Source organism: Podarcis melisellensis (genome assembly GCF_964234715.1).
Source record: "Podarcis melisellensis genome assembly, chromosome: 17".
NCBI lineage: Eukaryota > Metazoa > Chordata > Lepidosauria > Squamata > Lacertidae > Podarcis > Podarcis melisellensis.
The window spans coordinates 29,762,018-29,787,230 of record NC_138534.1 but is presented as its reverse complement, the minus strand read 5'-3'; the positions used below and the strand labels follow the sequence as shown (position 1 = coordinate 29,787,230).

General features: G+C 44.5%; 1 protein-coding gene across 2 annotated transcripts; it reads right to left on the bottom strand.

The window, feature by feature from the left end:
- Positions 1 to 4,496: 4,496 nt before the first annotated feature.
- AMTN (amelotin) lies at positions 4,497 to 18,139 on the bottom strand. 2 transcript variants are annotated; one of them, XM_081895108.1, is made up of 11 exons: positions 18,070 to 18,139; positions 17,908 to 17,976; positions 15,347 to 15,391; positions 14,333 to 14,389; positions 12,715 to 12,798; positions 11,305 to 11,397; positions 10,226 to 10,285; positions 8,100 to 8,195; positions 7,194 to 7,229; positions 5,770 to 5,796; positions 4,497 to 4,964 (listed from the first exon to the last, which is right to left on the bottom strand). In XM_081895108.1, exons 2-11 carry the CDS (start codon positions 17,959 to 17,961, stop codon positions 4,515 to 4,517), a joined length of 1,002 nt encoding a protein of 333 aa, XP_081751234.1. In that variant the 5' UTR covers positions 17,962 to 17,976; positions 18,070 to 18,139; the 3' UTR covers positions 4,497 to 4,514. The 2 variants fall into 2 exon arrangements, with proteins under 2 accessions (XP_081751234.1, XP_081751235.1); XM_081895109.1 differs by having other exon boundaries at positions 11,305 to 11,394.
- Positions 18,140 to 25,213: the final 7,074 nt, after the last annotated feature.

The following is a 25,213-nucleotide window of genomic DNA, read 5'->3' as shown; positions in this document are numbered from 1 at the left end:
GCAGCCCTGTTTAGGGAAGTTTTTAATATTTAATGCTATATTGTTTTTAGCACTCAATTGGGTGGCTGGGGAAACTCAGCCAGACGGGTGGGGTATTAACAACAACAACAACAACAACAACAACAACAACAACAACAACAACAACAACAACAACAATAAAGTCCACCCCAATATTAAGAAATATTATCCCACATCTCACTTATATCTCACAAAGTAGGGCTAGGTGTCACCAGCATACTGGTGGCCCCTTGTCCCCCATCTTCTAAAGACTGCCCCCAGAGGCTTCATGTAACTGTTAAGTAGCCTTGGGGGCTCAATCATATCACCCTGCCTATCCACTGCAGGGCTTGAATCACAGAACCCAATACTAGTTCGTGAAACCAACCGCATAAATAGAAGTGAAACCGGCTTAGAGCAAGTGCTTTCCCTTGGAGTCTTTGCGAGCTGAAGAGCTGGCGCTCCAGGCAAAGTCTGGTCTTCACAGGATCACAGAACTGTAGAGTTGGAAGTAACCCTAGGGATCACCTAGTCCAACGCCCCGCAAAGCAGGAATATGCAGCTGTCCCATACAGGGATCAGTCCTGCAACCTTGGCGTTATCAGTGCCATGCTGTAACCAACTGAGCTATCCAGGCTTCTTTCTTTTAGACAATGGTGGAGGAAGAGGAGTGTGGGGAGAGTGCACTGCCCTCGGCAGCACGATCCCAGTGGGGTGCCAGCGCGGCTGCCCCTTGCCCACACTGGGTGCCACACCCCCTCAGGCAGCATGCCACGCCCCCAGGACACAGGCCACACCCCCAGGATGCATGCCAGCCCCCCCGCCTGCTCTCTGACTCCCACTGCTGGAGCATGAAGTTCCGCCACTGCTTTTAGAGGCAAGCAATCTCTGCAGTGAATGTATTTCTAGCCCAGACTTTGCCAGTGGAAGATCCAGAGAAATAGTTCTTTGGGGCTTTGAAATGGAAATACATTTCCATCCTAAAATAGTTTGCTTTCATATTCTCCTTGCAAAGACTGCATTTCAGATTCCATGCATGTCCGAGAAGGGGCAATTCATTTAAAAATAAGTAAAGATCGCACAGGATTGGGGAGCGCTTTGATCTTTCCAATCAATACTGATTAGCCTGGGGAAACGTTTGAGCAAATATTAATTACAAAAAGACCAGGAGCTGCCATGAGCAACCTAAAGTATTAGCAAATTACCCAGCTGATGTCTCCTGCGTACCCAATACATATAAGTGGCTTCCGAAGAGACCAGATGGGGCGTTTGAGCAAATAGGGAATCACGGTTAGCATTGCAAAATGTTCAGAGCCACTTACATTCCAGCTGCACGAACCATTTTAAATGGGCAACAGTTCATAAATTGCAATAATGTGCAAGTACCTCATGCCTTCGTTGTAAGGAGGGAGTTCAGGAAAAGGGATTGAAATGACAAAGGAGTAAACGGAGAAGAGAAGAAAGGGAGAGAAGTGGAGGAGCAAAGACTTGAGGAGAGACAGTCAGTAGTTACATGTCTCGGCAGTTGGTTGGAAGAAAGTCTCAAACAGCAACAGAGCAGGACGGCTGCTTAAACAACTGGTGATCTATCACAAGTCACACAGTCTACTAAGATATATGATTGGACAGCTGTGGAGCTGCATGACTCTTGCTGCTTGCCTAAGACTGCAAAAGCTGGGGAAAGTTTGTCATGTACCTGGAGGGCTGCAGTACATGGCCAATGAACAAGAAGCATACAGAACTGCCTTACACCATACGTTCATCTAGCCCAGGGTTTCCGAAACCTGTGTCTCCAGCTGTTTTGGGACTACAATTCCCATCATCCCTGACCACTGGTCCTGCTAGCTAGGGATGATGGGAGCTATAGTCCAAAAAAAGCTGGAGACCCAAGGTTGGGACACCTTGATCTAGTCCAATATTGTCTACTGTCTCCAGACACTCTCAGGCTCTGGGGGTCTTTCGCAGGCCTGACACCTTAGATTGTTTTTGCTGGACAGCCTAGGGATTTCACCTTGCAGGAGCTTCACAACTCCCCTGTTTTTTGAAGGGTGTGAAAGCTTCTCCCAGACATGCTTTGTTCTCAGGTTAACATATCTTGGGGAAACAGCAATAGCACACATGTTGTGCCACAATTGCTGGTGTTTCAGTGAGGGTTTTCTGCAACAAATCAGCAGGGCTGTGGTAAGCTTCTGCAGCAAGAAATAGTATGTGTGTAGAAATAGTAACTGGGTAAACAGACACACTGTGGTCGGTGAGTCTGTGAGAGAGAATGCTCTTGTTGTCATGATTCATGACCTTGCAGTGTTTGGCAGAAAACTCTGGTGAGGATTCAGGCTACTTCCTCTGGGTGGGGTATGGGAGCATCCCACTGCCTCTCCATGGCCTCTCCTTGGCCGCCACCACTAGCCTCCTCTCTTGGGCAGCTCGTAGTGGCTTCTGGAGATCAGGCCAGGAGGGGGAGACATTGAGGTCCAGCCCCACATGACATGTCAGCTCTAAAATACGTACCACCCTTGGTAGTGGCGCCTGCCCTGTGGAACACCCTCCCATCAGATGTCAAGGAAATAAGCAACTATCTTACTTTTAAAAGACATTTGAAGGCAGCCCTGTATTGGGAGATTTTTAATATTTAATGCTGTATTGTGTTTTTAACATTTTTAACATTTGGTTGGGAGCCGCCCAGAGTGGCTGGGGAAACTCAACCAGATGGGCGGAGTATAAATAATTTTATATATATATATATATATATATATATATATATATATATATATATATATATATATATAGTGCAGGCAGAGGGTAGGGCTCCCCTGGGTGGGAAGAAAAGAGGAGCGGAGCAGAGTGCAAAGGAGTCTTGATATTTTTTAAATATGCTTTGTGTGTCAGTGTCTCATCTTGCTCCTTTCTAAAAATTATTTATTGGTGTGTATTTTTCTTTTTGTAAATCTACCAAAGAATAAAATAAAATTGGGATTCATGGGTTTTCTTGGGATTACTGCAAGAAGAATGATAATCAGACAAAACTAGGAGGTGGGAAGAGGCTCCACCAATAACAGAGTATCTATTAAAGCTCTCATTTGAATTTCAAACTATTAGATTTTGTTAAACTCGAGCAACGTTTGTTATGATACTCTTGTTATCTAATGAACCTCCGCTTGTGCAACAGGATTTTCCCCTCGTGTCCCTAAAATCGGGGTGTGTGCATGAGGAAACCCTGGAACAGGACATGGAGACAAGGGGAGCTCATTCCATCTGGCGAGCTGTTACATTTGCGCAGGCGTAATATTTGTAATAGCGTGACAAACATTTCCAAGGATCCATAAAGAAGAAATAACCAGAACAAGCTTCATATTGTGAATGGAAAATTTTCTCATTCCCTTTAATATGATTAAAACCTTCAGCTGGAATAGCGCGCTAAATTCAAGCCCAATCACATGCCTCTGAAAAGATATTTATTGACATTGTTTATTATGCATTGCTGCCAGAAATTACTATCAGATGCAATATGGCACAATGAGGAAAGTGACACTTGTGGCACACTGTTCACCAAGTCATGTCAAATCGTGAAATATAATGAATGTGTTCTTTGATGGACAGTCTCTCATTATCTGATATCTTCGGCAGGATACATTTATCTCCCATTAGTTTATAATTTGGTGTTTCTTTGGCTTTGCATCATATAAGAAAGTGGATGAAGCATTGTTTCAAGTCTTACCCCTAGCAGGCAGGAACTGGCATGTGGCCCCTGCAGACTTAGTTGAAGACAAAAATAGCACAGAGGACATCATGCACCCACTTTTGTACTTTAAATGGCACCCTTTTACATGTGATTTGGGCAGTTCCTATGTTTAAAAACTCAGGTCTTCTTCCCACATGTGTAATTCGGCCATTAATCATTTATCACAATAGCCGCTCAGTATATGGAACTTGTTTGCAGGCTACGGATCTATGCTTCCAATGAATTATTGCACAGTGTCTGGAAAAGGGAAAAGGGAGATTCTGGTTGCCTTCCCTAAATGGAACCTCTGCATGTGAAGATTCCTCCCTGTATATAAGAGAGAATCGTTATGAAAAAGGATCTCACTGTAAAGAGGCATGAAACTAAATAAAAAGATTCTCACGATAATCTTTCTTAAAATATTTATCACCCAACTCAACCCCTCGTCATTAAGATCTAGAGCCGGAATTAAAAGCTGCTAAGCATTGTTATAAGGCTGTTAAAAGAGAATTTCCCTTTTTGGAATGGGAATTCCCAAATTTCCCAACTAGTAAGGTTGTATCCAACTAAGACCCACTAAAGCTGAGGGGCCTAAGTTACTTGTGTCCATTAATGTCATTGGGTCTCCTCTAAGCAAGATTAATGTTAGATACAATCCATAATGATTATTATTTTTTCAAAAAACAAAAAAATCCTCCAACCACCCCTAGCCCAAATTTCAACTCAGTTACCACACACATGTTATCATCTGCATATGATATACAATACACAGAAGACATGATAATTGAAAGGTCTCCCTTTATGGTTCTTTCAATGGCTTACTTGCCACAGTGCTTAATGGCACGTAGCTGTCTCCTCTCACATGTGACGGAGACAGATTGTGCTGCTGCTTCCCATTATTGTCCTTATCAAGTCTTACGAGAGAAGTAGGCGGCTCCCGGAGTTCACTCGGCTCCATATTCATGCCAGCAGTTGGTTCGGCAAACACACCATTCGTCACAGGGCCTGGCTGTCTGAAGCCCGAGGGGGTTGGGTATAACCCGCTTGCAACCTCGCTCAGACCATCACTTGCTGTTGGAGAAATCTTCTGGATGGCTGCTGCTGTGCCCTCTGGAAATGGTAGGTTGCCCAGATTAGAACCAGCCTGGTTTGCTGGGAGAAGATCTTCTTGACCTTCAGGAAGGGCCTGGCCCAAAGGGAAGAATCCTCCTCCAGGGACTAGAACCCCAACGATCTGCGACTGTGGTGCCTACAAAGGGAGAAGAAAAGCAATAGAACACTTGTCAGGATGTCTGACGACTAACATCAACATCACAGAGGGCCTCTTTGGACATTAGAGAAAGAGAAAGGGAGGAGGAGGAGGAGGAGGAGGAATGTATCCACAGTGCTTGAATTGGAACTTCTGCATCTCCCTAAACCCCATGGTGAGATGGGAGAATACCAAATTCTGCTCCAAGAGAAGCTGGATTTGGTGATGGGTGTACTGTCATGCACATGAACCTTTTTTTGTTTTGGCAAGCCTGCCCACACATCAATCCTTGTTAGTTATTATTGGGCCAGATCCAACTAACAGAAGCCCCTTTACATTCCAGTGGTGGGTGTAGTCAGAGCCAAAAGAGGGCGAGGCCAGAGTGTGAGGGTGTGGCCAGAGTGGGTAGTCACACAAACCCACACCAGGAAGCTGGCTAGGGTGTATTGTACCTAGAGCATCATCAGGTGGGGATAGAGGGGAGGCCAGGTGAGAGTTCCAAGGTGTCCATTTTGGCCCTTAGCCCAGAGTTTTCATATACCTTGACTAAAGGCTTCCTCACATTCAAAACTAAAACTAAAATACTCAGGGATACTGAGTCCTGAAACCAAGACTAAATTCTGACATACCCTCCCTCTCCTTGACACAGGATCTCGGAATGGGTGCTTCATTGTTCTTTTATGTAGTGGAGGCCACAGAAGTAAGGGGGCCACACTAACAGGGTGGGCTTGAAAGAGCTCGGTGGTGATTGCTGACCAACTATTTTGAGAAATGAATATAAGAAATTAAGGAGCGAGCTACTTACCATTTCTTCAGAACTGAGCACTGCACCCTAGAGCCCCAGAAAGGAGAGGGGTGAGGTAAGTAAAAGCTAAATTTGCAGAAATGTTTTTGTATATTTTTAAATGATATCTTTAAGAAGGTACACAACATACTAACACCAGCAGGCTTTGTGTTGTTGTTTATTTCATTTAGGAGTAGTTTGCCATGAGGCATCCCCAAAAAAATTTACAATATGCTAATAACAGATATGAAACGATTCAGTATATAAAAACAATAGAAATGGTGTGTGTGTGTGCGTGCGCGCGTGCGTGCGTGCGCATGTACTCACTTACACACACGTCTATTCAAATTCAATGCAAACTGGGTAGTATTGGTAGTAATAGTAGCCTAGTAGTCTTAAGAGGCAAACTACTATATGGCAGAGGCAACGTACAAAATGGACTTCCTTGTTCACAGCTCGGTCTGTCAACAAACGTAGCCACTATGCAACACCACCAGTTCCTAGCTCTTTAGCACACATCTACACCATCTGGTATCTGCCTGTGTGTGATTCTGTGCAGGTTTCATTGGAATTAAAACACCCTGCCAGATCCAGGACAGAGAAATAATCCCCATGCTTTCCACTTGTGTGTTTCTCTCGAGAGCAAAACGTGGGAGCCAGACTGTTGAGCTCAGTATTTTGTATCTTTCCCAACCCTACCAAGAGAAGCTGGGGGAATGAACATGCAGCCCTCTGCTTGCAAGGAAAATGTTCTGTGACTAAGCTACATCTCCCCTTGCTATGAGAATGAGCATCTGTAATAAGCTAGAGCCATATTCCCTCATGCAATTAACAATAATGTCAGATTCTAGGAGAATGAGGGAGGTGTTCATGGTGCGTTCCAGCTCCTCTTTTTCTAGAAAAACAGCATTGGACATCCCTATTTTTCCCAGTGAAATGTTGGAGGGTGGGCAAGAAAAGCGAGGCCATGGCCATTAGCCCCCCCCCTTGCTGCCATACCCCCTGCCAGGCCATGGGGGAGCGAAATCATGCAGGGAGCCTATATGTGTAGTACAGGTTCACCGGACCTTCCACCAGCACGTGGATATGGCAGGGAATGTGAGGTCACTCCTTTCCCTCACCCAACTGCTAACTAGGTGCAATGAGAGAACAGGGCAGTGATGGGGACCCTGTGGCACTTCAGATGTTGTTGGACTACAACTCCCATCGGCACCAGCAAGCATTGCCAGTGGTCCACAATGATGGGAACTGTAGCTCAGTAATATCTGACAGGCGTTCACCCCTCATTTTTCAGGAAAAAAAGAAAAAAAGAAAGGGACAACTATATTTCAAGAGCCCAAGAGATTCAGATTGGATGCCCGATGGACGGGGTATAATTATTATTATTATTATTATTATTATTATTATTATTATTATTATTAAAATAATTTTGTCTAACTTCTTACCTGTGGCCCCATTTGCGCAACTATAATTGGAAGCATCTGCAAGAAAAGTTGTCATAATTGGCACCTCCTTGACAAATTTAAAATACGCAACATACTTTTAAAGCACATTTCCTACCCAATGATCCTGGAATCTGTAGATTACCCCTTACAAAGCTACAAGTAATCACAGAAGTTATTGGGACATTATTCTCATTTGCATTCCAGTTTCCAATCTCTAGCTGTGCTGTCTTATCTAGAAGGGTGAGTGCTGTTTTTCTAGTGTTGCACCAGTATCTCTTCACTAACACCAACATAAATTCCCAAATGGCGAAGGGTGAATAGTGTAGACACCTTTGCTCACTTTGGAGCAGACTTATATAGACTTGCACCATTAGTATGTTTACAGTGCCATCTTATAAGTGCATGCTCAGAGTTCAGTGGGATTTACTGCCAGATAATCAGAGCTATGGTTTTTCCAGTAGTGATATATGGAAGTGAGAGCTGGACCATAAAGAAGGCTGATCACCGAAGAATTAATGCTTTTGAATTATGGTGCTGGAGGAGACTCTTGAGAGTCCCATGGACTGCAAGAAGATCAAACGTATCCATTCTTAAGGAAATCAGCCCTGAGTGCTCACTGGAAGGACAGATCCTGAAGCTGAGACTCCAATACTTTGGCCACCTCATGAGAAGAGAAGACTCCCTGGAAAAGACCCTGATGTTGGGAAAGATGGAGGGCACAAGGAGAAGGGGATGACAGGACGAGATGGTGGGACAGTGTACTCGAAGCTACTGCGGGAGGCAGTAGAAGACAGGAGCACCTGGTGTGCTCTGGTCCATGGGGTCACGAAGAGTCAGACACGACTAAATGACCAAACAACAAATCCGGTATGAGATTGCAGCCTCAAAGTGCTATAAAATACTTACCGATTGGGGTGGCAGCAGCTGTTGTGGCATAGTTGTTCCAACGCCCGCTACAGGCAGCGTCTGAGGAAGTGTCAAAGCCCCCAACAGGATAGCAAGCTAAGTGAAAAGAAATAAGGGTTTGAAACTATCAGGGACAAATACAGAAAGAGAAGAAATGCTCCATTTGAAATCAATTATGTAAAATCTGATTAAAATTTCTCAGAACCATAAATATTTTAATTCCAAACACAGCAGATGACAGGGACATGAGCTTTGTTGTCATAGCAGAGGCCTTCAGTCCAGGCCAGCTCATGATGGGTAAGCAGGGCAGCCACAATGCTGCCAAGACAATGTTGAGTCAGTTTGAAGAATGTCATTGTTTGCATAATTTACAGGCAGCGTGCAGACCTTCCAAGTGTCCCTATTTTCCAGGGACAGCCCTGTATTTACAGAAGCCAACCCAGTTTCTGATTTGATCCCAGAATGTCCCACTTTTCCTTAGGATGTCCCTATTTCCATCAGCAAAATATGGAGTTATGTGACCCCCAAGCCAAAGAGTTATGTAAAAATACAACCTGAAAGCAGCCTTGTACAGTGGTACCTCGGGTTACATATGCTTCAGGTTACATACCCTTCAGGTTACACACTCCACTAACTCAGAAATAGTGCTTCAGGTTAAGAACTTTGCCTCAGGATAAGAACAGAAATCGTGCTCCAGCAGCGCGGCAGCGGGAGGCCCCATTAGCTAAAGTGGTGCTTCAGGTTAAAAACAGTTTCAGGTTAAGAACGGACCTCTGGAATGAATTAAGTACTTAACCTGAGGTACCACTGTATGGAGAAGTTTTTTTTGTTTTTTTTAAGTGTTTAATGTTTTGTTATGTTTTTATGTATGTTAGAAGCTGCCCAGAATGGCTGAGGCAACCCAGTCAGATGGGCGAGGTATAATGAATGAAATTATTATTATGGAATAGGAAGTTCCTGTTTTCATCAGAGAAATGTTGGAGGGTATGAGTGTGTGGCCTCAACCTAAAGCCCTGAGAATTGGGCACTGGCTTTTTTTACTCACAGCACCAACCACAATTTGGAACAGGGAACTACAGCAGACAGAAACCTCTGAGAAGAAGGTGTCAGTTTAGGAGCAGACCACCATGGGACATTGGAAGCCCTTTGGTTGTTCTGTTGCACCTGTGCCTCTGGTGATCCATAGATCCTCTTCCACTTGCCTGCTAAACGGGGGCACACAGGGCCAAACACCATTTTACTTTGTCTGCAGCGTTTTAAAAAGTGTGCTTTGACTTTGAAGACATGGGGTCCCGTTTTAGACAGGCAACCTATGTGAGGTTCCTGTTGAAAATTCCCTCTCCTCTCAGCTGTTATTTGGGGGGGGGAAGCAGCTGGGTGGGGGTGCTGCTCAAGCAGGAAACTGATAGAAACTACATTCTGGATTAGGGCTGTTTTCCCTCAAAATACAATTTTCAGCAGTTCAGTTCAAGAAAGAAAAAAAGAAAAATTCACAACATTTATCAGAAAATTGTTTTGAGAGAAATTTCATTCCAGCTTGAATCTGACCATGAGGTCAGTGGGTGGGCAGAGCCAGCACACTAGTTTCCTGGCAAATGAGTCACTGCCGCTTACTGGGACAGTGGCAGGGAGGTTGTGGGAGCACCGGATTGGCTCATCTGGCCCATTCGCCCTGCACCCAGGTCTCTGGCACCTTGCCCCTCCCCTCCCCCTCTTTGTAAGCACCAGCACCTGCTGCTACAGGGTTGGGAGATATTATATTTGTGTGTGTGTGTGTGTGTGTGTGTGTGTGTATTTCTTAGAACCCCAAAGAGCAACAACTTTAACAATTTAAAAAAGAAAAGAAAGTCATTGACAGTGGCTTGAAAGAGAGATGTACCAGAAAAATTGGGACACATCGTGCTTATGACATTATATTTTGACTCTTTTAGATAAATACAAGTTCTGTAATAGGAGCAGCAATAATGGTGTCTTCTTACATCAGAACACCTTCAGATGTAACAAAACTTCCTATAGAGCAAAACCAGAATGATTTCTTCAATTTCTTTTTGTTAAAAAAAATAATAACCTTGCAGTGATGAAACCAAATATAGAACATGGCATGCTTAGGAAGAAAAATAACTTACAGAATTAAGGTCCATTGGGAGCATCTGGGTCAACGGTAGTACATTATAGCCAGGAAAGTTCTATAACACAAAAATGACTGAGGTTTTTTAAAGTGATTTATGCAAAAACATTGAAAGTCATTGTATATAACACATTTGCTAGGCAGAATATTACTTTGTATTCTAATGTTCAAAGAGTATTCTGGATATCAGATGATGCAACTGAGCAGTGTTTGCTACTCTGGGAACTTTTCTTGGCTGAAGAATTGGAGAAATCATTCAAATCAATAATAACAGCTCTAGAATATTTAGCTTAGCCCTTAAAGATCAAACCATTTGAAATCTCAATTTTAAAACTCACTGTTGAGTGACTTCACAATGAATGTTTCACAACAGTGAAGAACTGATGGCCTGCTTCACATACCACATTAAGTGAAACCATGGCCTAGCATGACTGTACTAACATGGGGACTTCTGCTGCTGCTTTTCTCCTCTACAGTTGTTCTGCTGCTGAGCTGCACTGCACTGCAAATAAACCATAGCTTGGCTTATCATGTCATCTAAATATGGGCTTGTGGTTTAGCCCTCTACAGACTAACTATGAGCTTTAAGGTTTGTCCTGTGGTCTATGGCTTGTGGAGAGAGTCTGGGAGAGCTACATCATGAGCACAGGTTCAGAAGACCTCTTAAGCCAAACCATGGCTTAGCTCAGCACAACAGGAGAATGGAATGAAGTGGCTGAGACCTCAACACACATGTGCTTAGCCATGGTTGGCTCGTTGTGATGTGTCAAGCAGGCCAATGTATCCTTCAGTTTTATTTAAAAACACTGGAAAAGGTAAAACAAGGTCCTAGAAGAAGGTAATAGGAGGGGGACCTCCAAATGTTCCATCAGCCCCAGTAAGCATAGCCTGTGATCAGGGATGGTGGGAGCTGGAGATGAACAGCATCTGGACTATATGCTGAAATAAAATAATTCCTGGACTACATGGAGAAATAGAATAAAATAATACTCAAATCTCTGTTACAAGTTAGAAAAGCACAATGCATTTATAATCTGCTTTTAAGATGGCACATAACCCTTTAAGAAGCTTCCTTACTTGCATGTTTGGTCCTCCCAGCTCTGATGGGTTTTGTGGGAAATTGGAAGTAACTGGGAAATTTGCAAACGTCCATTCAAGTGGAGCAACCTGCTAAAGGGTGACAAAGAATCACATTGATCAACATGCATTTAATAAATATAACCAGGAAAGCTGGTTATGCTGGAACAGATGGACAGTGCAGTCCACTCAGAATTCAATAGGAGTTAACCCCATTGTGTACAGAATTTTAGCCAGAGTAAATACACCAGTGTGGTGTAGTGGTTAAGAGCGGTAGACTCGTAATCTGGTGAACCGGGTTCGCGTCTCCACTTCTCCACATCCAGCTGCTGGGTGACCTTGGGCTGGTCACATTTCTTTGAAGTCTCTCAGCCCCACTCACCTCACAGAGTGTTTGTTGTGGGGGAGGAAGGGAAAGGAGAATGTTAGCTGCTTTGAGACTCCTTCGGGTAATGATAAAGCGGGATATCAAATCCAAACTCATCTAATATGGATAAGCATAGTTTGAATCAAGATATTGGGCATGAGATATGTCAAATTTATCTCCCATATTCTTAGTTGAAATCTGAGCCAGAGTCAGCTGTGGTGAAAAGTCTTTGTACATAATCCCAAACACATTTATTCAGAAGTAGGTCCAGTGGAAAAAGATGAGACTAAGGAAATGACTTCAAAACAAGGGTATTTAGCTCTGAAACACACAAGAGCAAGAGCATTTGGGACTCTCGAGGTCCATTAGTCCCAGTTCTGATTCTGAATAGGATTGACCCACCAGTCCTACACTTGCTGCTGCAGGAATGTGAACTAGTATTGCCACAGACCCAGAATCATCATTATTCTTGTCAGTCCATAGACTGACCCCTTCATGTGCAGTACAGAGGGACCTAGCTGGAACCACTTACTTGGGTTTAAGAAAATGTATTTCTAACCACCTCACTTCCTCTCTGCACAGTCAATTTAGTAGCACAAATAACACCAGCAGTAAGAGAGAAACGTCTTCCCATTCAGTGCCCAGATCTCTTTGTCTTGAACCACACAGAGCAGATGTATATGCAGCCTTCCATAACAGTAACAGAAGCCTCATCTGTGAAGGCAGTCAGGCACCAGACTCCCTCTAGAATGTGAGCCATTATATCAAATCTGCCTGCTGCAAACTTTTCTCATTTTTGCCCTCAAACCATAAGGCCTGGGACTTCTAAGCTCCTTGCTTTCAGCCCACCTGCAGCATCTTGTTTAATGGACCTAGCCAGACCAGTTCCACTGGGTCATTCCCCCATGAGCCAGAAGGCCTGCAATTTAGAGTCGAGCAGCTGGCATTGATTTCTCTGTCTGCACTTCTAAAATAGCGGTACCCACTACCATGGAAACGCATTACACAACACTGACTTGTGAGATGAATTCTTTCCAGCTTACCTCATTGGGCACCTGGTTTACTGATGGATTCTGATCTGGAACCAGCTTTGCTGGAGGCAGTCCAGGCCCCAATCTTGGCCTTTGCTACCATCAAAGAGGGAACACAAATTAAGGATGAAGTATGCAATTTGAACATTGTTTTTATTTTATTTTATTTTAAGGATCAGGTTTATGTTCTCTTATTGCTTCAGCTCTAAAAGAGAGATGGCATCTGTTTGAAATAAAGAAAAGCACTCCCAAAGTGTTGCTACTGCTCCAAGATTTCCTCTTTCTAATGATGAAATTAATTCTATATTGCACTGAGGTTGTACTAGTTAACCACTGATACCTATTGGAAGATCCAGTATGGATTGCCTTTGGTTGAGTCTATGTCTTCCTTCCTCTTTCCTTCCTATCCATTGCTGTTCTGGGCTTCTGTTTTGTTAACTTTGATATCGGTTAGTTTTGTGGTCTTTTATGATTTTAATATAAATTGCACCTGTTTTTATTGTGATATTTTTGTAACTTTCCCTGGACCATTTGGTGAAGAGCAAGCTATTACTACCTATCATCTACAGTATCTATCATCTCTATCTATCTATCTATCTATCATCTATCTATCTATCTATCATCTATCTATCATCTATCTATCATCTATCTATCTATCTATCTATCTATCTATCTATCTATCTATCATCTATCATCTATCTATCATCTATCTATCATCTATCTATCATCTATCTATCATCTATCTATCTATCATCTATCATCTATCAATCTATCTATCTATCATATTTGGGTGGGAAGTGTATCAGAATGTTTGCAATTCAGTATCTGTGGATCTGTGAAGTACAGCAATGCTGTCAGTTTGGCTGGGGTTGAAACTACACATCAGCTTCTAGGCACAGAAATAGCTTTACTGGGGATGCTGAAGATTGGGAGGAAGTCCCATAAGAGAGAGAGCAAGAGGCTCGAAGATAAGGATACTGACAGAAGTCTATTTGAGTAGTGGTGCCAAATGTCCCTTTGAGGCAAGAATAGACTCCATGAGTTCTCCTGGATTATAACATGTGCAGACACTCTCCTATTTGTCTCAAAAAACCACCTGGTTTTGGAAGCATTCCTACCATTCACTCAGAAACCTTGAAATGTTCACAATAAATGCTAGCAAAACTCAGAATATAAACACCCTCCCCCATTACTCCCCTCCTTATTAGTTCTGCACCTCCCTTACTGAGCAGAAACTAGACTTGGTTGCCATATGAAGCTGAGGATTGTGGGTCTTCTATTCAGTCTCCAGCTGCAAAGATTAGAGGTGTTGTCCAAGCCCAAATCTAAGTTAGGAGAAGCTTAAAGTGGGCTTTGCACAACTTGAAGTGGGAAAGCCTTGTCTGACAAGGAATTGGTGGCATTCCAAGCTCCCTGTACTCCATTTCTCATTCCACTGACGTTTGAACTGGATCCTTCTACTGAGCCATCAAATTAGCCTTGCACACAGGAATACAGAACTAAACTTATGACCTAATTCTGCAGCAGTTAAAGATTATCTTGAGAAGTCACATTCACAAGAACAATGCAGTTAAAACTTAATTTTTCTTTCCCAGCTTCTTGCACCTCAATTACTTTGCTTTTAAGGTACCTGTGTTTGCTGTGGATTGTTCCCCATGGCTTTGTATCTTTGCATCAGTCGTAGTATCTGAGGATTGAATTACAGAACAGTTTCTTGCAAGTGATAAATCTGAATTATTCATCATTGGAGGAGTGATGTAGACTATTCATATACTATGATATATAGTAATTTGCTTTCCCTTGTACTGTGGATGTTTTCCTATACACACACATGTACTTAAGCTTGGAAGGCAGTTTATTTTGACAGAAAACTATTCAAAATGCCCACAGCGGTAAAACAAAATAGAGTGTTTCGATGAAGACTTTTAGGAGATGTTCGGATTGGTACAAAAGGAGGAAAAGAACAAAAATGGCACAATAACCGCCCCACACACACCTTCACCAGCCCTCATGGAACATTTGTCACCAGAGCTGATAGTACATCAGATAAGCCAAGTATTTGAAGGAAACATAAAACTCCTGAACAGAGGTACTAGCTTGCGAGAGCAATGTGTGTGTGCGGGGGGAGGACAACATCACAACTGCAAGGACACAAAGTTATGCATTCTTTTAACTTTAAATGATAGTGTCTTGCATCGTTTCTAAATGAGGGAAAAGAGAATGAAAGGGTCAGATAACCCAGGTCTGTCTTCCGCATACTCTGCAAATAGGAACCACAGTCTAATTCCCACAGAGATCATCTGTTCAGCTTCCTCTACTGAGCATTCGCTCTCAAATTCACCCCAAAGTGCACTCTGGCTTAGTGCTGAACAGTGCCAAACCTTGAGAAACATGCCCACCTCTGCTTTGGCCAGAACTAATAGTTGGGGGGGGGGGAAGGCTGAGGCTGAGGAGCTGCCAAGGGAACCCAGCAACTCACAATATGTATATAGGGGGAAGAATCTGTGCCGGTCTCCAGCATCACTCCCATCTTGATAAGCATTTGTCTAGCTAATTATCCAGCTTGTAAAAGCGACGAGGAAATATATAGTTTAAAAGACGCTTTCCTAACATTACAAAGCATGCACACAAGCACACTGCTTACCTCTCTGCTGTTGCTCGTAGCAAGGATTCTGCCCATTTGGTTCACCTAAGGAGGAAGCAAATGCATTCCAGATGAAGTACACCAAAATGGATTGGCGTTGCACAGCGGTGAAGCAAGCTGATCGGGCGCCTGGGGTGGTGCGCATGCCCTGCGCCCAGGGCAGGGCCAGCTGCTCGCTGGGCGGAGCGAGCCAGGGCAGGATGCTCTGTGGGGCCTCCAGAGTCTGCTTCCCTCCTCCCTGCAGCTGAGGGGGAGGCAGCGGGCAGACCGTTTGGAGCAGTGAGGAGCCTGCAGGCGCACAAGCCACTGCATCACTCCCAGGAGAGACGCATGGCTCAGGCGTGCTGCAGGCCCCACGGTGAGTGCCACCGTGCATTTTGTCACACACACCCTCAGTGGTGACACCCGGGGCGGCCCGCCCCCACCACACCCCCTTCCTCTGCCACTGGCATTGCATTTCATTCGCTTTTCCTATAACAATTGCCTAGTCCATGTTCTAGGATCATTGCAACCTACTCAAAATAAAATAATGGTAATGCAGCAGTTCCTGAATGCTTATGATTGATAGGTCATGTCACACCAAATGCTTGGGCAGTGCACCGTTTACCACACTGCATCAGGGTAGCAACATTTCCCCAGCATCACAGCTTGAAGTTTCAGAAGTCTACAGAAACAGAACACAGAACTTTCTGTGCAATGAGATGGGCAGAGATCAAGCATCAGCAGAGCTTTGTGAGTTGCAGCATTATATTTATGGCATAAATTTGCACATAAAATTCACTACTCTGCATTTGCCAGGTGCATCTGCACTGAGCTGCTGATGAACTTTTTAGTGTTGTATTTACATGTGTAAATATTGTTACTCTAAGGGAATATACACGGAACTGCTTATTCTTTCTTGTGTATTGTTTCCAAGCATTTTAAAATCTCTCCAAGGCCTCTGGTAAAGGTTTCACAACCTCTGCTACCCAGTCTTGCTTTAAACTGAAGACATTCAGGGATTGATCTTGGCACATAGCAGAATGATCTATCCTTGGAGGACTAGGGTTGCCATATTTCAAACCGTGAAAATGTAGACAGAAAGGTTGTTGAGTTGTTGTTTTTTACCAAATCTGCAAACAAAATTAACATTTCTGAACTATTTTTTATGGGAAATCAGCAAAAACGACACACTGCCGACATCGGTTGCCAGATGTCTGGATTTTCCCCAATTCACCAATTTTTTCACCAATTTTTGCCCAGACACTGCTGCTGACTACAGTATTTCAAATATCTCCGGTAAAGTCCGGACATGCAACTCCAGGTAAGACTCACACAGGACACAGATATCTCAAAAAGCAAGGTTGAGAGCACTTCTGTGTGCGGGTAGCTCTTTCTCATACATAAAAGCAAGCTTTTAGAATTTCCTTTGAAATCAATGCATGTCCCTAATGTTAATTCAGGATTTACTTATTTTTTAATATATAAAAAAAGCCACATGCGTGTCAGCTATCAGAAGATTGGGAAACACAGAAATGGCACAATCAATGCACATAGTGCTTTGCAAACTAACATGAGCAATGAAAGGCAAGCAGCTGCCTTTAGACAAAGGAAATCTTCCACCTCAGGCAGCTGATTTGGGACACCATGAAAGGGCAGAAAACTGTTAGTTATTTAAATTGTTGTTGTTGTTGTTATGCCTAGCCTTGAATTAAGCAAGCCAGCAATCTCTCCTCTGCATATAAACCTTTCTAAACCTTCTCATTCTCTGAAAATGTACACATATACCCCTTACTATCTGCTTGGCTCACTTGAGAAATGAAAATGGGTATTTCTCAGTGAGCTAGAGCTCTGAAAATGGGCACACGTAAAGTTCAGTGTACCCCATTACTACAAAAAAAAAAAACCCTGAAAGCAGGATGTTTCTATGTCTCGCCTTCAAATTGGGGTGTGTGTGTTAAAAATTGTAACCCATGTGGTTAAGGTATTTTGCCACACAGAAAGCACACACCTAGTCTGGGACTAGTTAGCAGAAAAAGGCTGAAAAGAAAGACATTCACACGCCTGCCCCCAGAAACATTATACCCCCGCTGCTGAAAATACTTTCAGAAAGCTAGCATGTAGCATAGGCAAAGCCCATTGCAGTCCCCTGGTTAGTAGCACAGTGTGAAATTGAGACATTTGTAAGTCTCTCCCTAGGAAATGGGGAGGGGGAGAGATAAGGATACACACACACACACACACCCAAAAAATACTTCCAACCAGCTGAAATTTGGTATGTGCAAATGCTGATTACAAAAGAAAGTCTGAAAATGAACTTTTTCACACCTAAGCATCAACATTTGGAGCATGAAGTTGCCTCCTCTTTGGGAAAGCATTGCAACACAGAGGAAGCCAAGTTGCATGTGGGATGGTGAATTTCACTGCCCCTGCAGGCTCAGATTTAGGGAGAAGCATGTTGAACCATTATCAGCTAGAAGCCCAGAGCTATGCCGTACATTAAGTGCACCTTGTTGTAGCTTGCTAGGTATGTATGCGTCTTACCAAAACAGCCAAGCTTGAGTAGATTAAAAGCTACTTACTGGTAAAGAGATTGCCAGCCCCAGAAGAGAAAGGAGTAGAATTACAATCTTCATATTTCAAATTGGTACCTGCATGAAAGAATCAGAAATGAGTTTTTCCCTCCACCGTCTTTCATTATTCACATTGCAAATTTCAACCTTAGCATTACAAGGAATTCTTACCATGTGCTTCTATGGCAAATTCAGAAGAAATAATGGCTTGGTCCTCCTGCTTTGTTGAAGCTCTTTCCCTGGCTGCTGAAGGCTTTTTGGGATGTACCTGTCTCCTGCATGGAATTTAAACTCTTCCAAGTGGGCAGTGATCAAAGCCAAACCCACACACAGTCATTTGTGTTTCACGCAATGCCCAACATCTTATTAGCAGCAAGTATCATTATGTCACAGAAAGTCTGTGGTTATTGAGGGAAGTCTTTTCTCACTGAGGTGGAACACACATGGAATGAGCTAAACCAAACCAGACCCACTTCTCTGAGGGGTGGAACAGATCTGCCTCTGAGAGAAGGCAATTAACCACCATCACCCCACTTTCAGATCACATGTCATTATTCCTCAAGAGCACCCATGTTGTTGTTTGTTGTTGTTTAGTTGTTTAGTCATGTCCGACTCTTCATGACCCCATGGACCAGAGCAAGCCAGGCACTCCTGTCTTCCACTGCCTCCCGCAGTTTGGTCAAACTCATGCTGGTAGCTTCGAGAACACTGTCCAACCATCTCGTCTTCTGTCGTCCCCTTCTCCTTGTGCCCTCCATCTTTCCCAACATCAGGGTCTTTTCCAGGGTGTCTTCTCTTCTCATGAGGTGGCCAAAGTATTGGAGTCTCAGCTTCAGGATCTGTCCTTCCAGTGAGAACTCAGGGCTGATTTCCTTAAGAATCCACGGGACTCTCAAGAGTCTCCTCCAGCACCATAATTCAATTCACCATAATTCAATCCTCCAGCACCATAATTCATAATTCAGGAGCACCCATATCCTGGGCCAACTCGCTGGTTCTTCAGATCGATGCCCAACTTACAGAGGGGACATGTACAATTAGAAGGCGCTTCTGCACAAACATTGCTAGGCTATGCACACAACAAATATTCAGAACACATTTAAAGCACATCTTGGGCATTGTAGTTAAGGGTGCTGCAAATTGTAGCTTTGCGAATCCTGAGAACTGTAGCTTACCTTTCACAGAGCTAAAGTCCCCAGCACCCTCAATGAACTACAGTTCTCTGGATTCTTGGAGGGGGCGGGAATGTGCTTTACATGTATGGTGTGTCTGCAGCCCTAGCTGGGTAACAGATTACATGTGTTCTGCAAATGTGGTCCCTCTTCTGATTCATTCTCTGGGTCTGCAGCCATATAGCCCCATCAGAGCTTCTATTGTGGCACCTGCAAGCATCACTACATCCCTCCCCACCACGTGCCCATTAGGCTCGCTCCTGCCCTTTGTTCTCTTCCTGCCATTTGTGGGGAGAGGTCAGGTTTCCCCCCTCCCCCAGTGTATGTATGTGTTTTCCCTGGGGAGATCACAAAGGCAGCTGTGCTATTGGTCCTGGTGGTGGTGGTTGGGAGATGAACAGGAGAAATGAGGTATAAGCTGTGTCTTTGCTTCCTATGTGGTTCAGGAAGCGAGTAGAGATGCAACAGAAGATGCATCGCTGCAGTTACTAAGAAAAGGCTGTGAGTGGGAGGACCAAAGGAATAGGAAGCCCAAGAGATGGGCAATAGATGGAGTGGGCTCGACAAAGGCCTCCTTGGAGGCTTTATTTGGGGTGGGCTTTGCCCTTTTCTCTGGATTCTATGACACTACACTCCTAATAATAATAATAATAATAATAATTTATTATTTATACCCCACCCATCTGGCTGAGTTTCCCTAGCCACTCTGGGCGCCTCTCTAGACAACTTATCCAGAAGTTTCATGCATATTTTAAATAGTTTGTGGACAAGATGGAAGCCAGGCGTGGGGAACTGGATTTGCCTGGTGGGCTGGATCCTAATTCCCCCCCCCTCCCCATGAAATGTCGGTGTGGCCATCAGAGATCCAGCATGAGGATGCAAGCCCCCCTGTCCAATTCCAATTTCAGTCTCAAAACCAGGCTGTGAGCCAGAATAGAAATAGATAAAAAAAAATAGTGTCTTCCAGGAGACCTGAAGTTGGGGTTTAAAGCATCTGATACAGATGGAATGTATAGGCCAGTAGTCATTAAAAATGGTGGGGTCAAAAAAGAGTTCCTTCTATAATAGTCTTGCCATGCTTTTCTTCCAAACCTTTGGCACCTTGCTTTCCTATAAAGATATGTTTATTGTCTTGCCCACCCAGAAGGACATGCTACCTCTGGTTACTTTAATCAGCTAGGCAAATGCCCTTACAACTCCGGACATTCTGAGCATATCCTTAGGCTGAACAAACCATAGTAACCATAGCAACAGATGAAGAAGGTGCATCCAGATACTCAACCATATATAGTGTCCGGTTCAGACGAAATGAAAAGTGTTTTGCAAATTGGACACAGCCTAACCCCTACATATGTTTGGGTGGAAGTTGATGTCACTAAACTTAGTGGGAAGTGCCCAGAATAATAAATATATTTAGGACTGGGCCTAAAACTCCTATTTTTTGGGTCATTCCCTCTCTTTTGAAGTTTATTGTTTTACACCTCTTGATTTCATGCTTTCCTCCTTCCCCACCTCTTTCTTAATCACGCAAAAAAAAAAAGGAAACAAAAAGAATATTTTTAACAAGTTACTTCTTGCACCAAACCTACACCTAATTCTGGAATTGGGTAACCTGACCATCATACCATAATTAATGGTTTAGACAAGGCAAAAATGTCCTTAAGATTATCTGTAGTAGAGATGAACACAGCATCAGCAAAACAGAAATGATGGTTAATTAGATTGTGATAATATAGATGAAAATGACAGATCAACTGGTGGTATGTAATTTTACTTCTCCAACTTTTCTCTAGAGTGTGAAGAAACTAATGTTTCCCATTTAGGTTAAGAATTACATGTAATAAATGGGCTATTTTCAAAGTGTGCAGTAAGCAAAAATGTGATTCATAATAGACTTAGCATAAGTAGACATAATGAGCAAGAACCAATGCACACATTTGATTTAAAAGGTGCTCCTAATCCCATACTGATCTCCTAAAATAGCTTTGGATTTGTGCTGCCAATTAAGGGCTTCCTGGTTGTCTGGTGACTAGTAATGTAACACCAAACTCACCTTGACTCACAACACTGAAATTGCCAAATATCAAAATCAGTTGGGCTGTTTGATATGCAATCAGTTGCATATCAAAATCAGTTGGGCTGGCAGTGCAACATATTGAAAGGACACAATACACACTTGCTCTTTATTCTTGGGTGTCTAAGGAGAATGAACTCTCCCTGCGGAACACTCCTAAAGAGAAAAAAGCCTCCTCTTTTCTCAAGATAAAGCAGAGGTAGGTTCCAAAATCTTGCAGACAAAGGTCCGTATAGTTAAAGCTGATGTTCCAATACTTTGGCCACCTCATGAGAAGAGAAGACTCCCTGGAAAAGACCCTGATGTTGGGAAAGATGGAGGGCACAAGGAGAAGGGGACAACAGAAGACGAGATGGTTGGATGGTGTTCTCGGAGCTACCAGCATGAGTTTGACCAAACTGCGGGAGGCAGTGGAAGACAGGAGTGCCTGGCGTGCTCTGGTCCATGGGGTCACGAAGAGTCGGACACGCCTAAACGACTAAACACGAACAACAACAAGGTTCCAAAATGGGGAGAGCCTGCAGAACCCCCATTCTCTTATTCACATTTGCTGCTCTACATAAAGGAACCATTGATTCAACTCATCCTTTGCACGTCTGTGTGCTAAAAATTTTATCTCTCTGTCCCTCTTCTATAGGGTTTGTTTCTTGTGGGGCTTGGCAACCTGGGAAGGAAGCCCATCTAGGAGGAGGAAAACTCTCGTCCTAAACCTTTGCTGCCTTGTGGGACATCTTCAGGAGAAGAACAGGCTAAGAAGTAAACCCTACCCCAATCCAGAATGGAGTCCCTGAGATGGTTGGTTGGTGCCTTGAATGTCTCCTTCTGGCAACTCCTGCAGCTGAGCTGGTACCAAATGTATTGACCTGCTTTCCTTTGGACCACATCAGTGAGGTCAAGGGGGAGGTCTTATCGCCTGGGCAGCCCAGGACCTCCATACACACTACCCAGCCTTGCACCCCAGAGAGGTCACTTTGGTGCTGCAGTTTGACTTCACCCCTGGAGGCACACTCCATTGTCTCTTCAGACAGATGAGTGCCAACAATAACAACATTCCTGCTCCAACCCTAACTGCCTAGCTAGGCTGCTTCTATACCTCCATCTCCTAAGTCAGGTGTAGAGAACGTTTGACCCTCCAGATATTGCTGAACTACAATGACCATCAGGCCCTGCCAGCGTGGCCAATGGCCAGGGATTATCACAACTGCAGTTCATCAACATCTGGAGGGCCAAAGGTTCCCCCCATACCTGTCCCAAGTGTTTACCTAGGGTTTTAAGGCCTGATTTTAAGGCTAATGTGGTGCTCTTCCAATGTTTTGGATTACAATTCTCATCATGTTCTACCACCAGTCAAGCTGGCTGGAATGGAGTCGGAGGCCAAAACCTCTGGAGGATACCACATCAATAATCCTGATTTATCCCTGTCCACTGCACAAGGTGACACCACTATGCCACAGTAAGGATGTGCTGGTCCCGGGGGGTTACCGTGCGGTGTGGTCTGAATCCAGTCTGAGGTCAAGGGTGGTATGGAGGCTGTCCATCAAGGCTGAAGCGGGGTTCAAGGCAAGGAGTCTGGTGTGGTCAGAAACTCTGGCAGAAGAGCAGGACAGGGTGCCGGCAGAAACAATGCTGCTCCCGCAACCTGGGACTGGGCTGGCCAGCCAGCTTTTATCTGCCCCGAGGCATAGGGCGGCCCCGGTCCACAGATGACTCGCCTCTCATGGCCTGGAGGCGAGCACTCCTCCTGCAGGAACTTAGTTCCCTCTGCCTCTCTGCCCTGAGCCTTTGCAGCTCAGGAGAGGCTGGAGGGTTACTGGACCCAGAGGCAACCTCACCTTCCCCTGACGGGGCTGAGAGTGGAGTACCTGCAGGCAATGGGTCCTCGATCACCTCCAGAGCCAGAGCAGATTCAGCTGGTGTCTGCTCCTGAGGATCCGGCACAGGTGAGGACCCTTCAGGTTCAAGCCCCAGCCCCGGCTCAGCTGGTCCTGGAGGCAGGGACTCCTGTGCAGGCTGGGATTCCTCAGGTTCAGCCTCTGAATCCAATTCCCAGGCCATCACAAAGGATTTCAGAACAGTTCTATGATAAAGGGCCACTGGCAGAGAAAGGGGGTGCGGTGGGGGTTGGGCCGCTCTGGGTGTCATCCCAAGGGGGGATTAAATTGCCGCGCTGCCCCCCTAGGAAGCTCGCCCCGGCTGCTAGCCCCGCACATGCCACTCCAGATGCTGGAGCACCTAGCTCTGCCTCTGTAAAGGGCCTGCTAACACCTGGTGTCAGGGCTAGTGCAGGTCAGCAAAGGGACTCAGAGATGAGCAGTAAAGTTGATTCCTTATTCAGGGAAACAGAATACAAACAGAGAAACCTATGGGCAAGACTGGCCCCTGCAAAGAAGTTGCCAGGACTGATGATCTGTGCCTCCCACTTCCCCCCGAAGTCTTCTCCACCATCCAGCTGTTTTCCCAGCAGTCTTAAACTCCGTTGGGGAGCCCCACCCCCCGCACTTTCTGCTCTGCTACATGCAAAACTCTCCATGCTCTTGGAGACAAGGAAGGAGGGGAGCTGAATATACTAGGATCTGTAGGGTCCAGGGAATCTGTTCCAGCCTCAGCCACCTCAGCCCCCTCAGCCCCAACCTCCTCCTCAGCTGTCTGTCCTATGTCTGCAGTGCTGTCTGCCTCTTCTGCTTCCTCTGGTTTGATCTTCTTGCAGTCCATGGGACTCTCAAGAGTCTCCTCCAGCACCATAATTCAGAAGCATCAATTCTTCGGCGATCAGCCTTCTTTATGGTCCAGCTCTCACTTCTATACATCACTACTGGGAAAACCATGGATTTCACTATACGGACCTTTGTTGGCAAGGTGATTTCTCTACTTTTTAAGATGCTGTCTAGGTTTGTCATTGTTTTTCTCCCAAGAAGCAGACATATTTTAATTTCGTGAACCAAGGTACCACTGTATTAATACAAAGTTACTAATATATATATATATATATATATATATGCAGGTTTTGGTGTCCTCGGGTGTCTTCCCGTGTAAAAGTTGGGGTGTCTAGGCGACGTTTCGACGAGGTCTCTTGTTACTGGAACAGAGCAGGATCTCAGTGTTTGAGTTCCTATAAATACTGTTGAGGGGGTGTGGTGTATAGCCTCCAATGTTCTGGGCAGAGAGGAAGTTCCCAGGCTAGTGTGCCTTTTCTTCTTTTGTTCCTTAATTACTTGAGGGATATCTTGAGTGATTTCTTGAGTGATATCCTGAGTACCACTTAGGTGGGTCATTAGGTGTGGATTAGTTGCTAAAGTCTTTGTGTCTTGACCTCTTGAACTTTGTGAAGAGTTTTTCTGAGAAGATGGCTGTACTGCACTTAGTTGTGCTCTGGCTTGGCTTCGTGTATAGGGGCGAGCTGTGGTTTTGTGGCCTGTGTCAGCCAGATCTGTGTAGGGATTGCAGGGGGGTGCAGCATCCGGAGGTGCCACCATGGTTTGGCTACTGGATGGTGTCTGTAATTTATCTGTGGAGAGGGTCTGGGTTTGGGTCTGGTGTGGTTGATTGGTGATGGCGTTCTGTGTGCCTCTGGATCTGGTGTCAGTTTTTGTGGGGAGGGCTAATTTCCAGATGTCTGGCAAGCGGGATGTGTCGTCACGCTTGTTCATGTTGTGAGGGTGTTTCTCTATCTCGATGGCTTCCATGATTATTCTCTTGTGGTGATGTTCCATGTTAAAGAGCAATTTGGAATCTGCAAAATTAATTTCGTGTACTGTTTCTGGCTGACACAGGCCACAAAACCACAGCTCGCCCCTATACACGAAGCCAAGCCAGAGCACAACTAAGTGCAGTACAGCCATCTTCTCAGAAAAACTCTTCACAAAGTTCAAGAGGTCAAGACACAAAGACTTTAGCAACTAATCCACACCTAATGACCCACCTAAGTGGTACTCAGGATATCACTCAAGAAATCACTCAAGATATCCCTCAAGTAATTAAGGAACAAAAGAAGAAAAGGCACACTAGCCTGGGAACTTCCTCTCTGCCCAGAACATTGGAGGCTATACACCACACCCCCTCAACAGTATTT